This window comes from Salvelinus namaycush, chromosome 1 (genome assembly GCF_016432855.1).
Source record: "Salvelinus namaycush isolate Seneca chromosome 1, SaNama_1.0, whole genome shotgun sequence".
Classification (NCBI taxonomy): Eukaryota; Metazoa; Chordata; class Actinopteri; order Salmoniformes; family Salmonidae; genus Salvelinus; species Salvelinus namaycush.
Genome location: NC_052307.1, coordinates 1,380,547 through 1,395,188, shown reverse-complemented (window position 1 = coordinate 1,395,188; position 14,642 = coordinate 1,380,547). Strand labels below are relative to the sequence as shown.

General features: G+C 43.7%; 1 protein-coding gene across 2 annotated transcripts in view; it reads left to right on the top strand.

Moving 5' to 3' along the window:
* LOC120017345 (anthrax toxin receptor 2-like) overlaps positions 1-14,642 on the top strand; it is a 137,305-nt gene that overhangs the window by 61,383 nt on the left and 61,280 nt on the right. For both annotated transcript variants that reach the window (XM_038970875.1, XM_038963754.1), the window contains one exon: positions 14,037-14,210. In XM_038970875.1, the coding sequence (XP_038826803.1) occupies positions 14,037-14,210 (174 nt within the window). The remainder of the gene's footprint in view (positions 1-14,036; positions 14,211-14,642) is intronic.

The window sequence follows — 14,642 nt, the reverse complement described above, 5'->3', positions numbered from 1 at the left end:
GATTGTGTGTGTAGGCATCCCTCTCTCTCTCCCCATCTCTCCTTCTCTCCCCCTCTCCCCATATCTCCATATCTCCCCTCTCCCCATATCTCCATATCTCCCCCTCTCTCCTTCTCTCCCCCTCTCCCCATATCTCCATATCTCCCCTCTCCCCATATCTCCCCCTCTCCCCCTCTCTCCTTCTCTCCCCCTCTCTCCATATCTCCCCTCTCCCCATATCTCCATATCTCCCCCTCTCCCCCTCTCTCCTTCTCTCCCCCTCTCCCCATATCTCCATATCTCCCCTCTCCCCATATCTAATAGATTGTGTGTGTAGGCATTATGTCGTCTCTGTCAGCTGCTGACAGCTCTGACATGACAGGTGCTGCCATCTCTCCTTCTCTCTCCTCTCAGCCTGGTTTTCTGAAGTCACAGGATGGATGAAGGATTGAGTACTGTCAGCTTGATGTATCTCTCCATATCGCCCCCTCTCCCCATATCTCCCCTCTCCCCATATCTCCATATCTCCCCTCTCCCCATATCTCCATATCTCCCCCTCTCCCCATATCTCCATATCTCCCCATATCTCCATATCTCCCCCTCTCCCCATATCTCCATATCTCCCTCTCTCCCCATATCTCCATATCGCCCCCTCTCCCCATATCTCCATATCTCCCCTCTCCCCATATCTCCATATCTCCCCCTCTCCCCATATCTCCATATCTCCCCTCTCCCCATATCTTCCCCTCTCCCCATATCTCCATATCTCCCCCTCTCCCCATATCTCCCCCTCTCTCCATATCAATTCAATTCAATTTCAATTCAAGGGGCTTTATTGGCATGGGAAACGTGTTAACATTGCCAAAGCAAGTGAGGTAGACAATACACAAAAGTGAAACAAACAATACAAATTAACAGTAAACATTACACATACAGAAGTTTCAAAACAATAAAGACATTACAAATGTCATATTATATATATACAGTGTTGTAACAATGTACAAATGGTTAAAGCACACAAGTTAAAATAAATAAGCATAAATATGGGTTGTATTTACAATGGTGTTTGTTCTTCACTGGTTGCCCTTTTCTTGTGGCAACAGGTCACAAATATTGCTGCTGTGATGGCACACTGTGGAATTTCACCCAGTAGATATGGGAGTTTATCAAAATTGGATTTGTTTTCGAATTCTTTGTGGATCTGTGTAATCTGAGGGAAATATGTGTCTCTAATATGGTCATACATTGGGCAGGAGGTTAGGAAGTGCAGCTCAGTTTCCACCTCATTTTGTGGGCAGTGTGCACATAGCCTGTCTTCTCTTGAGAGCCATGTCTGCCTACGGCGGCCTTTCTCAATAGCAAGGCTATGCTCACTGAGTCTGTACATAGTCAAAGCTTTCCTTAAGTTTGGGTCAGTCACAGTGGTCAGGTATTCTGCCACTGTGTACTCTCTGTTTAGGGCCAAATAGCATTCTAGTTTGCTCTGTTTTTTTGTTAATTCTTTCCAATGTGTCAAGTAATTATCTTTTTGTTTTCTCATGATTTGGTTGGGTCTAATTGTGCTGTTGTCCTGGGGCTCTGTGGGGTGTGTTTGTGTTTGTGAACAGAGCCCTAGGACCAGCTTGCTTAGGGGACTCTTCTCCAGGTTCATCTCTCTGTAGGTGATGGCTTTGTTATGGAAGGTTTGGGAATCGCTTCTTTTTAGGTGGTTGTAGAATTTAACGGCTCTTTTCTGGATTTTGATAATTAGTGGGTATCGGCCTAATTCTGCTCTGCATGCATTATTTGGTGTTCTACGTTGTACACGGAGGATATTTTTGCAGAATTCTGCATGCAGAGTCTCAATTTGGTGTTTGCCCCATTTTGTGAAATCTTGGTTGGTGAGCGGACCCCAGACCTCACAACCATAAAGGGCAATGGGCTCTATGACTGATTCAAGTATTTTTAGCCAGATCCTAATTGGTATGTTGAAATTTATGTTCCTTTTGATGGCATAGAATGCCCTTCTTGCCTTGTCTCTCAGATCGTTCACAGCTTTGTGGAAGTTACCTGTGGTGCTGATGTTTAGGCCGAGGTATGTATAGTTTTTTGTGTGCTCTAGGGCAACGGTGTCTAGATGGAATTTGTGGTCCTGGCGACTGGACCTTTTTTGGAACACCATTATTTTGGTCTTACTGAGATTTACTGTCAGGGCCCAGGTCTGACAGAATCTGTGCAGAAGATCTAGGTGCTGCTGTAGGCCCTCCTTGGTTGGTGACAGAAGCACCAGATCATCAGCAAACAGTAGACATTTGACTTCGGATTCTAGTAAGGTGAGACCGGGTGCTGCAGACTGTTCTAGTGCCCGCGCCAATTCGTTGATATATATGTTGAAGAGGGTGGGGCTTAAGCTGCATCCCTGTCTCACCCCACGACCCTGTGTGAAGAAATGTGTGTGTTTTTTGCCAATTTTAACCGCACACTTGTTGTTTGTGTACATGGATTTTATAATGTCGTATGTTTTACCCCCAACACCACTTTCCATCAATTTGTATAGCAGACCCTCATGCCAAATTGAGTCGAAGGCTTTTTTGAAATCAACAAAGCATGAGAAGACTTTGCCTTTGTTTTGGTTTGTTTGGTTGTCAATTAGGGTGTGTAGGGTGAATACATGGTCTGTTGTACGGTAATTTGGTAAAAAGCCAATTTGACATTTGCTCAGTACATTGTGTTCATTGAGGAAATGTACGAGTCTGCTGTTAATGATAATGCAGAGTATTTTACCAAGGTTACTGTTGACGCATATTCCACGGTAGTTATTGGGGTCAAATTTGTCTCCACTTTTGTGGATTGGGGTGATCAGTCCTTGGTTCCAAATATTGGGGAAGATGCCAGAGCTAAGGACGATGTTAAAGAGTTTTAGTATAGCCAATTGGAATTTGTTGTCTGTATATTTGATCATTTCATTAACCTCTAACGAGCCTCTACCCCGGGTCCGGGGATCACCCCCCACCCCCCCACACACTGATTAGCATAGCTAGCATAGCTTCACAAGTAGATAGTAGCATCTAAATATCATTAAATCACAAGTCCAAGACACCAGATGAAAGATACAGATCTTGTGAATAAAGCCACCATTTCAGATTTTTAAAATGTTTTACAGGGAAGACAAAATATGTAAATCTATTAGCTAAACACGTTAGCAAAATACACCACTTTTCTAACTCCATCAGTTTCTTACTACTTCAGGTGCTATCACCAATTCGGCTAAACTAAGATATTGATAGCCACTAACCAAGAAAAAACCTCTTCAGATGACAGTCTGATAACATATTTATGGTATAGGATAGGTTTTGTTAGAAAAAAGTGCATATTTCAGGTAGAAATCACAGTTTACAATTGCACCGACCATCACAAGACGACTAGAATTACTATAGAGAGCAACGTGTATGACCAATTTACTCTTAATAAAACATTTCATAAGAATAGACAAAGCATAGCAATGGAAAGACCCAGATCTTGTGATTCCAGACAATATTTCAGATTTTCTAAGCGTTTTACAGCGAAAACACAATAAATCGATAAGTTAGCATACCACATGTGAAAACGTTACCAGAGCATCGATTCCAGCCAAAGAGCGCTATAACGTAATCACCGCCAAAATATATTAATTTTTTCACTAACCTTCTCAGAATTCTTCCGATGACACTCCTGTAACATCATTTTACAACATACATATACAGTTTGTTCGAAAATGTGCATATTTAGCCATACAAAACCGTGGTTACACAATGAAAATACTAGGAAATCAAGCCTCAAAATGTCTGACGTCATCTTTCAGAGTGATCTAGTTTAATTGAAAGCTAATCATATACTTGACTAAAAAATACAGGGTTGACAGGAATCGAAAGACAAATTAGTTCTTAATGCAACCGCTGACTTACATTTTTAAAATTATCCTTACTTTTCAATACAGGGTTCGCCAAGTGACGCGATAACAAACAAAATGGCGAAATATGCGTTTAAAATATTTCGACAGAACAACGATTTATCATATTAAATATTGCTTACTTTGAGCTGTTCTTCCATCAGATTCTTGGGCAATGTATCCTTTCTATGTTGTAATCTTCTTTTGGTCGATAGATGTCCTCTGTCCTTCGAAATGTCCACTAACAACGACCGAGACCCCGAAACGTTCCCAAAGCTAGAAAGTGCACGACAAAGAAATTCCTCAGAATCGCACTAAACGGATATAAATTGCTATAAAACGGTTCAAATTAACTACATTATGATGTTTTTAACAACTATAACGAGTAAAAACATGACCAGAGAAATATTGCTGGCTAAACAACGATTTGGAATGAGGCAAGTCCGATGTCCTTCACGCTTCAGGCGCGCGACGAGAAAGGGAGGTACCTCCACGTTTTGTTCTTTTATAGTGGCTGTGATTGTGCAATCGACTCCATTCAAAACGTGATGACGTACAGACACCCAGAGGAAGACGTAGGCAGTGTCGGTTTCTTCATAGCATTCACTGTCACCTTAAAAACAGACTCCAGATCAGGGGTAAAAATTTCTGAAATCTGACCCCTGTCATGAAAAGTGCTGTAGATATAGTTCTGTACCACTCAGAGACAAAATTCCAACGGCTATAGAAACTAGAAAGTGTTTTCTATCCAATAATAACAATAATATGCATATTGTACGATCAAGAATTTAGCACGAGGCAGTTTAATTTGGAGACCAAAATATGCTAATGCGGAACAGCACCCCCTATAGTTCCAAGAAGTTAAGGATACCATCAACACCACAGGCCTTTTTGGGTTGGAGGGTTTTTATTTTGTCCTGTAACTCATTCAAGGTAATTGGAGAATCCAGTGGGTTCTGGTAGTCTTTAATAGTTGATTCTAGGATTTGTATTTGATCATGTATATGTTTTTGCTCTTTATTCTTTGTTATAGAGCCAAAAAGATTGGAGAAGTGGTTTACCCATACATCTCCATTTTGGATAGATAATTCTTCGTGTTGTTGTTTGTTTAGTGTTTTCCAATTTTCCCAGAATTGGTTAGAGTCTATGGATTCTTCAATTACATTGAGCTGATTTCTGACATGCTGTTCCTTCTTTTTCCGTAGTGTATTTCTGTATTGTTTTAGTGATTCACCATATCTCCATCTCTCCCCATATCTCCATATCTCCCCATATCTCCATATCTCCCCCTCTCCCCATATCTCCCCATCTCCCCATATCTCCCCTCTCCCCATATCTCCCCCTCTCCCCATATCTCCCCCTCGCCCATATCTCCATATCTCCCCTCTCCCCATATCTCCCCTCTCCCCATATCTTCCCCTCTCCCCATATCTCCATATCTCCCCCTCTCTCCATATCTCCCCATATCTTCCCCTCTCCCCATATCTCCATATCTCCCCTCTCTCCATATCTCCATATCTCCCCTCTCCCCATATCTTCCCCTCTCCCCATATCTCCATATCTCCCCCTCTCCCCATCTCTCCATATCTCCATATCTCCCCCTCTCCCCATATCTCCCCCTCGCCCCATATCTCCATATCACCCCCTCTCCCCCTCTCCCCATATCTCCATATCTCCCCCTCTCCCCATATCTCCATATCTCCCCCTCTCCCCATCTCTCTCTCCCTCTCCCCATCTCTCTCCCTCTCTCCCTCCCTCTCTCCATATCTCCATATCTCCATATCTCCCCCTCTCTCCATATCTCCATATCTCCATCTCTATCCCTCTCTCCCCCTCTCCCCATCTCTCCTTCTCTCTCCCTCTCTCCCCCTCTCCCCATCTCTCCTTCTCTCTCCCTCTCTCCCCCTCTCCCCATCTCTCCTTCTCTCTCCCCCTCTCCCCATCTCTCCTTCTCTCTCCCTCTCTCCCCCTCTCCACATCTCTCCTTCTCTCCCCCTCTCCACATCTCTCATTCTCTCCCCCTCTCTCCCCCTCTCCCCATGTCTCCTTCTCTCCCCCTCTCTCCCCCTGTCCCCATCTCTCCTTCTCTCCCCCTCTCCCATCTCTCCTTCTCTCTCCCTCTCTCCCCATCTCCCCCTCTTCCCATGTCTCCTTCTCTCCCCCTCTCTCCCCATCTCTCTTTCTCTCCCTCTCTCCCCCTCTCTCCTTCTCTCCCCATGTCTCCTTCTCTCCCCCTCTCTCCCCCTCTCCCCCTTTGTACATCTTTCCCTCCTCCCTTCCAACTCCGGCACCTTGGCAGTTCTTTGTTCAGCTCACTGCTCGCTTGTTCGCTTCCTCTCTCCAAAACTAATAGATGCTAATAGATGCTAATAGATGTGTAAAGCTAATAGATGCAGTGTAAAGCTAATATATGTTAATATATGCTAATAGATGGGTAAAGCTAATAGATGCAGTGTAAAGCTAATAGATGCTAATAGATGGGTAAAGCTAATAGATGTGTAAAGCTAATAGATGCAGTGTAAAGCTAATAGATGCAGTGTAAAGCTAATATATGTGTAAAGCTAATAGATGTGTAAAGCTAATAGATGTGTAAAGTTAATAGATGCAGTTAAAAGCTAATATATGTGTAAAGCTAATAGATGCAGTGTAAAGCTAATATATGTGTAAAGCTAATAGATGTGTAAAGTTAATAGATGCAGTGTAAAGCTAATATATGTGTAAAGCTAATAGATGCAGTGTAAAGCTAATAGATGTGTAAAGCTAATAGATGCTAATAGATGCAGTGTAAAGCTAATAGATGCTAATAGATGTGTAAAGCTAATAGATGTGTAAAGCTAATAGATGTGTAAAGCTAATAGATGTGCAAGGCTAATAGATGCAGTGTAAAGCTAATAGATGTGTAAAGCTAATAGATGCAGTGTAAAGCTAATAGATGTGTAAAGCTAATAGATGCAGTGTAAAGGTAATAGATGTGTAAAGCTAATAGATGTGTAAAGCTAATAGATGCAGTGTAAAGCTAACAGATGTGTAAAGCTAATAGATGCAGTGTAAAGCTAATAGATGTGTAAAGCTAATAGATGTGTAAAGCTAATAGATGCAGTGTAAAGCTAATAGATGCAGTGTAAAGCTAATAGATGTGTAAAGCTAATAGATGTGCAAGGCTAATATATGCAGTGTAAAGCTAATAGATGCAGTGTAAAGCTAATAGATGTGTAAAGCTAATAGATGTGCAAGGCTAATATATGCAGTGTAAAGCTAATAGATGCAGTGTAAAGCTAATAGATGTGCAAGGCTAATAGATGCAGTGTAAAGCTAATAGATGCAGTGTAAAGCTAATAGATGCAGTGTAAAGCTAATAGATGCAGTGTAAAGCTAATAGATGCAGTGTAAAGCTAATAGATGCAGTGGAAAGCTAATAGATGTAGTGTAAAGCTAACACTCTCCCACTACCCTCTACCCATACTACCAAGCCCAGAGGAAGTTGGCGGGATAGAGGCAGTTTTTGAGATCCTTAGGGGGGGAAACGATCGCACTTCCAACTTTCCCTACGATTGTTGAGGCTTTGTTCATGCTGCCACCGTCTCCATACGTTCCCCACTTCCCTACCGTGTTGACGCAGAACACTGGTACAACCTGCAGTGTGTTGACGCAGAACACTCGTACAACCCTCGTACAACCCTCGTACAACACTCGTACAACCCTCGTACAACCCTCGTACAACCTGCAGTGTGTTGATGTACAACCTGCAGTGTGTTGATGTACAACCTGCAGTGTGTTAACGTACAACCTGCAGTGTGTTGATGTACAACCTGCAGTGTGTTAACGTACAACCTGCAGTGTGTTAACGTACAACCTGCAGTGTGTTAACGTACAACCTGCAGTGTGTTAACGTACAACCTGCAGTGTGTTAACGTACAACCTGCAGTGTGTTGATGTACAACCTGCAGTGTGTTGATGTACAACCTGCAGTGTGTTGATGTACAACCTGCAGTGTGTTAACGTACAACCTGCAGTGTGTTAACGTACAACCTGCAGTGTGTTAACGTACAACCTGCAGTGTGTTGATGTACAACCTGCAGTGTGTTAATGTACAACCTGCAGTGTGTTAATGTACAACCTGCAGTGTGTTAACGTACAACCTGCAGTGTGTTAACGTACAACCTGCAGTGTGTTGATGTACAACCTGCAGTGTGTTAACGTACAACCTGCAGTGTGTTAACGTACAACCTGCAGTGTGTTAATGTACAACCTGCAGTGTGTTAACGTACAACCTGCAGTGTGTTAACGTACAACCTGCAGTGTGTTAACGTACAACCTGCAGTGTGTTAACGTACAACCTGCAGTGTGTTAATGTACAACCTGCAGTGTGTTAACGTACAACCTGCAGTGTGTTAATGTACAACCTGCAGTGTGTTAACGTACAACCTGCAGTGTGTTGATGTACAACCTGCAGTGTGTTAACGTACAACCTGCAGTGTGTTGATGTACAACCTGCAGTGTGTTAACGTACAACCTGCAGTGTGTTAACGTACAACCTGCAGTGTGTTGATGTACAACCTGCAGTGTGTTAACGTACAACCTGCAGTGTGTTAACGTACAACCTGCAGTGTGTTGATGTACAACCTGCAGTGTGTTAACGTACAACCTGCAGTGTGTTGATGTACAACCTGCAGTGTGTTGATGTACAACCTGCAGTGTGTTAACGTACAACCTGCAGTGTGTTAACGTACAACCTGCAGTGTGTTGATGTACAACCTGCAGTGTGTTAACGTACAACCTGCAGTGTGTTAATGTACAACCTGCAGTGTGTTGATGTACAACCTGCAGTGTGTTAACGTACAACCTGCAGTGTGTTGATGTACAACCTGCAGTGTGTTGATGTACAACCTGCAGTGTGTTAACGTACAACCTGCAGTGTGTTGATGTACAACCTGCAGTGTGTTAACGTACAACCTGCAGTGTGTTGACGTACAACCTGCAGTGTGTTAACGTACAACCTGCAGTGTGTTGATGTACAACCTGCAGTGTGTTAACGTACAACCTGCAGTGTGTTGATGTACAACCTGCAGTGTGTTAACGTACAACCTGCAGTGTGTTGATGTACAACCTGCAGTGTGTTAACGTACAACCTGCAGTGTGTTAATGTACAACCTGCAGTGTGTTAACGTACAACCTGCAGTGTGTTAATGTACAACCTGCAGTGTGTTAACGTACAACCTGCAGTGTGTTGATGTACAACCTGCAGTGTGTTAACGTACAACCTGCAGTGTGTTGATGTACAACCTGCAGTGTGTTAACGTACAACCTGCAGTGTGTTAACGTACAACCTGCAGTGTGTTGATGTACAACCTGCAGTGTGTTGATGTACAACCTGCAGTGTGTTAACGTACAACCTGCAGTGTGTTAACGTACAACCTGCAGTGTGTTGACGTACAACCTGCAGTGTGTTAACGTACAACCTGCAGTGTGTTGATGTACAACCTGCAGTGTGTTAACGTACAACCTGCAGTGTGTTGATGTACAACCTGCAGTGTGTTAACGTACAACCTGCAGTGTGTTAACGTACAACCTGCAGTGTGTTGATGTACAACCTGCAGTGTGTTGATGTACAACCTGCAGTGTGTTAACGTACAACCTGCAGTGTGTTAACGTACAACCTGCAGTGTGTTAACGTACAACCTGCAGTGTGTTAACGTACAACCTGCAGTGTGTTGATGTACAACCTGCAGTGTGTTAACGTACAACCTGCAGTGTGTTAACGTACAACCTGCAGTGTGTTGATGTACAACCTGCAGTGTGTTGATGTACAACCTGCAGTGTGTTAACGTACAACCTGCAGTGTGTTGATGTACAACCTGCAGTGTGTTAACGTACAACCTGCAGTGTGTTGATGTACAACCTGCAGTGTGTTAACGTACAACCTGCAGTGTGTTGATGTACAACCTGCAGTGTGTTAACGTACAACCTGCAGTGTGTTAACGTACAACCTGCAGTGTGTTGATGTACAACCTGCAGTGTGTTGATGTACAACCTGCAGTGTGTTAACGTACAACCTGCAGTGTGTTGATGTACAACCTGCAGTGTGTTGATGTACAACCTGCAGTGTGTTGACGTACAACCTGCAGTGTGTTAACGTACAACCTGCAGTGTGTTAACGTACAACCTGCAGTGTGTTAACGTACAACCTGCAGTGTGTTGATGTACAACCTGCAGTGTGTTGACGTACAACCTGCAGTGTGTTAACGTACAACCTGCAGTGTGTTGATGTACAACCTGCAGTGTGTTGACGTACAACCTGCAGTGTGTTAACGTACAACCTGCAGTGTGTTAACGTACAACCTGCAGTGTGTTAACGTACAACCTGCAGTGTGTTAACGTACAACCTGCAGTGTGTTGATGTACAACCTGCAGTGTGTTGACGTACAACCTGCAGTGTGTTAACGTACAACCTGCAGTGTGTTAACGTACAACCTGCAGTGTGTTGACGTACAACCTGCAGTGTGTTGATGTACAACCTGCAGTGTGTTGATGTACAACCTGCAGTGTGTTGATGTACAACCTGCAGTGTGTTAACGTACAACCTGCAGTGTGTTAACGTACAACCTGCAGTGTGTTGATGTACAACCTGCAGTGTGTTGATGTACAACCTGCAGTGTGTTAACGTACAACCTGCAGTGTGTTGATGTACAACCTGCAGTGTGTTAACGTACAACCTGCAGTGTGTTGATGTACAACCTGCAGTGTGTTAACGTACAACCTGCAGTGTGTTGATGTACAACCTGCAGTGTGTTAACGTACAACCTGCAGTGTGTTAACGTACAACCTGCAGTGTGTTGATGTACAACCTGCAGTGTGTTAACGTACAACCTGCAGTGTGTTAACGTACAACCTGCAGTGTGTTGATGTACAACCTGCAGTGTGTTAACGTACAACCTGCAGTGTGTCGATGTACAACCTGCAGTGTGTTAACGTACAACCTGCAGTGTGTTAACGTACAACCTGCAGTGTGTTAACGTACAACCTGCAGTGTGTTGATGTACAACCTGCAGTGTGTTGATGTACAACCTGCAGTGTGTTAACGTACAACCTGCAGTGTGTTAACGTACAACCTGCAGTGTGTTGATGTACAACCTGCAGTGTGTTAACGTACAACCTGCAGTGTGTTAACGTACAACCTGCAGTGTGTTGATGTACAACCTGCAGTGTGTTAACGTACAACCTGCAGTGTGTTGATGTACAACCTGCAGTGTGTTGATGTACAACCTGCAGTGTGTTAACGTACAACCTGCAGTGTGTTGATGTACAATCTGCAGTGTGTTGATGTACAATCTGCAGTGTATTAACGTACAATCTGTAGTGTGTTAACGTACAACCTGCAGTGTGTTGATGTACAACCTGCAGTGTGTTAACGTACAATCTGCAGTGTGTTGATGTACAATCTGCAGTGTGTTGATGTACAACCTGCAGTGTGTTAACGTACAATCTGCAGTGTGTTGATGTACAATCTGCAGTGTGTTAACGTACAACCTGCAGTGTGTTGATGTACAACCTGCAGTGTGTTAACGTACAACCTGCAGTGTGTTGATGTACAATCTGCAGTGTGTTGATGTACAATCTGCAGTGTATTAACGTACAATCTGTAGTGTGTTAACGTACAACCTGCAGTGTGTTAACGTACAACCTGCAGTGTGTTGATGTACAATCTGCAGTGTGTTGATGTACAATCTGCAGTGTATTAACGTACAATCTGTAGTGTGTTAACGTACAACCTGCAGTGTGTTGATGTACAACCTGCAGTGTGTTGATGTACAATCTGCAGTGTGTCGATGTACAATCTGTAGTGTGTTAACGTACAACCTGCAGTGTGTTGATGTACAACCTGCAGTGTGTTAACGTACAACCTGCAGTGTGTTAACGTACAACCTGCAGTGTGTTAACGTACAACCTGCAGTGTGTTGACGTACAACCTGCAGTGTGTTGATGTACAACCTGCAGTGTGTTAACGTACAACCTGCAGTGTGTTAACGTACAACCTGCAGTGTGTTAACGTACAACCTGCAGTGTGTTGACGTACAACCTGCAGTGTGTTAACGTACAACCTGCAGTGTGTTAACGTACAACCTGCAGTGTGTTAACGTACAACCTGCAGTGTGTTGATGTACAACCTGCAGTGTGTTAACGTACAACCTGCAGTGTGTCGATGTACAACCTGCAGTGTGTTAACGTACAACCTGCAGTGTGTTAACGTACAACCTGCAGTGTGTCGATGTACAACCTGCAGTGTGTTAACGTACAACCTGCAGTGTGTTGATGTACAACCTGCAGTGTGTTAACGTACAACCTGCAGTGTGTTGATGTACAACCTGCAGTGTGTTAACGTACAACCTGCAGTGTGTTAACGTACAACCTGCAGTGTGTTAACGTACAACCTGCAGTGTGTTAACGTACAACCTGCAGTGTGTTGATGTACAACCTGCAGTGTGTTGATGTACAACCTGCAGTGTGTTAACGTACAACCTGCAGTGTGTTAACGTACAACCTGCAGTGTGTTAACGTACAACCTGCAGTGTGTTGACGTACAACCTGCAGTGTGTTAACGTACAACCTGCAGTGTGTTAACGTACAACCTGCAGTGTGTTGACGTACAACCTGCAGTGTGTTGACGTACAACCTGCAGTGTGTTAACGTACAACCTGCAGTGTGTTAACGTACAACCTGCAGTGTGTTAACGTACAACCTGCAGTGTGTTAACGTACAACCTGCAGTGTGTTAACGTACAACCTGCAGTGTGTTAACGTACAACCTGCAGTGTGTTGATGTACAACCTGCAGTGTGTTAACGTACAACCTGCAGTGTGTTGATGTACAACCTGCAGTGTGTTAACGTACAACCTGCAGTGTGTTGATGTACAACCTGCAGTGTGTTGATGTACAACCTGCAGTGTGTTAACGTACAACCTGCAGTGTGTTGACGTACAACCTGCAGTGTGTTAACGTACAACCTGCAGTGTGTTGATGTACAACCTGCAGTGTGTTAACGTACAACCTGCAGTGTGTTGATGTACAACCTGCAGTGTGTTAACGTACAACCTGCAGTGTGTTGACGTACAACCTGCAGTGTGTTAACGTACAACCTGCAGTGTGTTAACGTACAACCTGCAGTGTGTTGACGTACAACCTGCAGTGTGTTAACGTACAATCTGCAGTGTGTTGATGTACAACCTGCAGTGTGTTAACGTACAACCTGCAGTGTGTTAACGTACAACCTGCAGTGTGTTGATGTACAACCTGCAGTGTGTTAACGTACAATCTGCAGTGTGTTGATGTACAACCTGCAGTGTGTTAACGTACAACCTGCAGTGTGTTAACGTACAACCTGCAGTGTGTTGATGTACAACCTGCAGTGTGTTAACGTACAACCTGCAGTGTGTTAACGTACAACCTGCAGTGTGTTAACGTACAACCTGCAGTGTGTTAACGTACAACCTGCAGTGTGTTAACGTACAACCTGCAGTGTGTTAACGTACAACCTGCAGTGTGTTAATGTACAACCTGCAGTGTGTTAACGTACAACCTGCAGTGTGTTAACGTACAACCTGCAGTGTGTTGATGTACAACCTGCAGTGTGTTAACGTACAACCTGCAGTGTGTTAACGTACAACCTGCAGTGTGTGGTGTGTGTTATTCATCAGGGTTGATAGATATATGATGTGTGTGTGGTGTGTGTTATTCATCAGGGTTGATAGATATATGATGTGTGTGTGGTGTGTGTTATTCATCAGGGTAGATAGATATATGATGTGTGTGTGGAGGTGTGTGTTTTTCCATGGGGAATGGGAGATCATAGGAAGCGGTCCCGTATTGTAGCAGCTAAACCTACAGCTTGAAGAGCGTGTCAATAATTAACCAGTCACCTGTCTCCTGTCGGCGCCGGTGGGTTCTACCCGGCAACAGATGTGATGGATTTAATTACAACAGGATAAGCTTAACAGTAAACACAACACACAACCTGGTAATTGATCATGGGTTATACGAAAAAGGACAATGTATGTTTACTTTTCACAACGGTGCAATGTTTACAGAACGTTAACGGCAACATGATGTTGAACCTGAATTGACCTTCTGACCCCTGTCTGTTGTGTCCTATCCAGGTGCGTTGGGGAGAGAAGGGCTCTACAGAAGAAGGGGCAAGGCTAGAGAAGGCTAAGAATGCTGTAGTGTCTGTTCCTGAGGAGGTGGAAGAGCCCATGACGCCCAGACGGGTCCCCAAACCCAAACCTACATACCAACAGCGCCAGGAGTCCAAATGGTATACCCCTATAAAGGTACGTTCAAGATGACGTCTGCAAATGGAACCCTATTCCCTTAAGTCTCTTGTTTTGGTCAGAGCCTGATAAGGCCGAGTCGGTTGGAGAAGCTTCCGGAAGTTTGGGCGCACTATTGTTTTCACTTCACAGATTCTATACAGTAAACATTGTAATCGCGGAAGTTTTGATTCCAATACAATTGTTAATGACAGTATCTTTATTTTTTTGAGCAGTGTATATACGTTACCTTCAGAAAGTGTTCACACCCGTTGACTTTCTCCACATGTTGTTGTGTTACAGCCTGAATTTAAAAATGGATTGAAATGAGGTTTTGTGTCGCTGGCCTCTACACGCAATACCCCACAATGTCAAAGTGGAATGATGTTTTTAGACATTTTTAAAAGTTGAAATGTCTTTAGTCAATAACTGTTCAACCCCTTTGTTATTGCA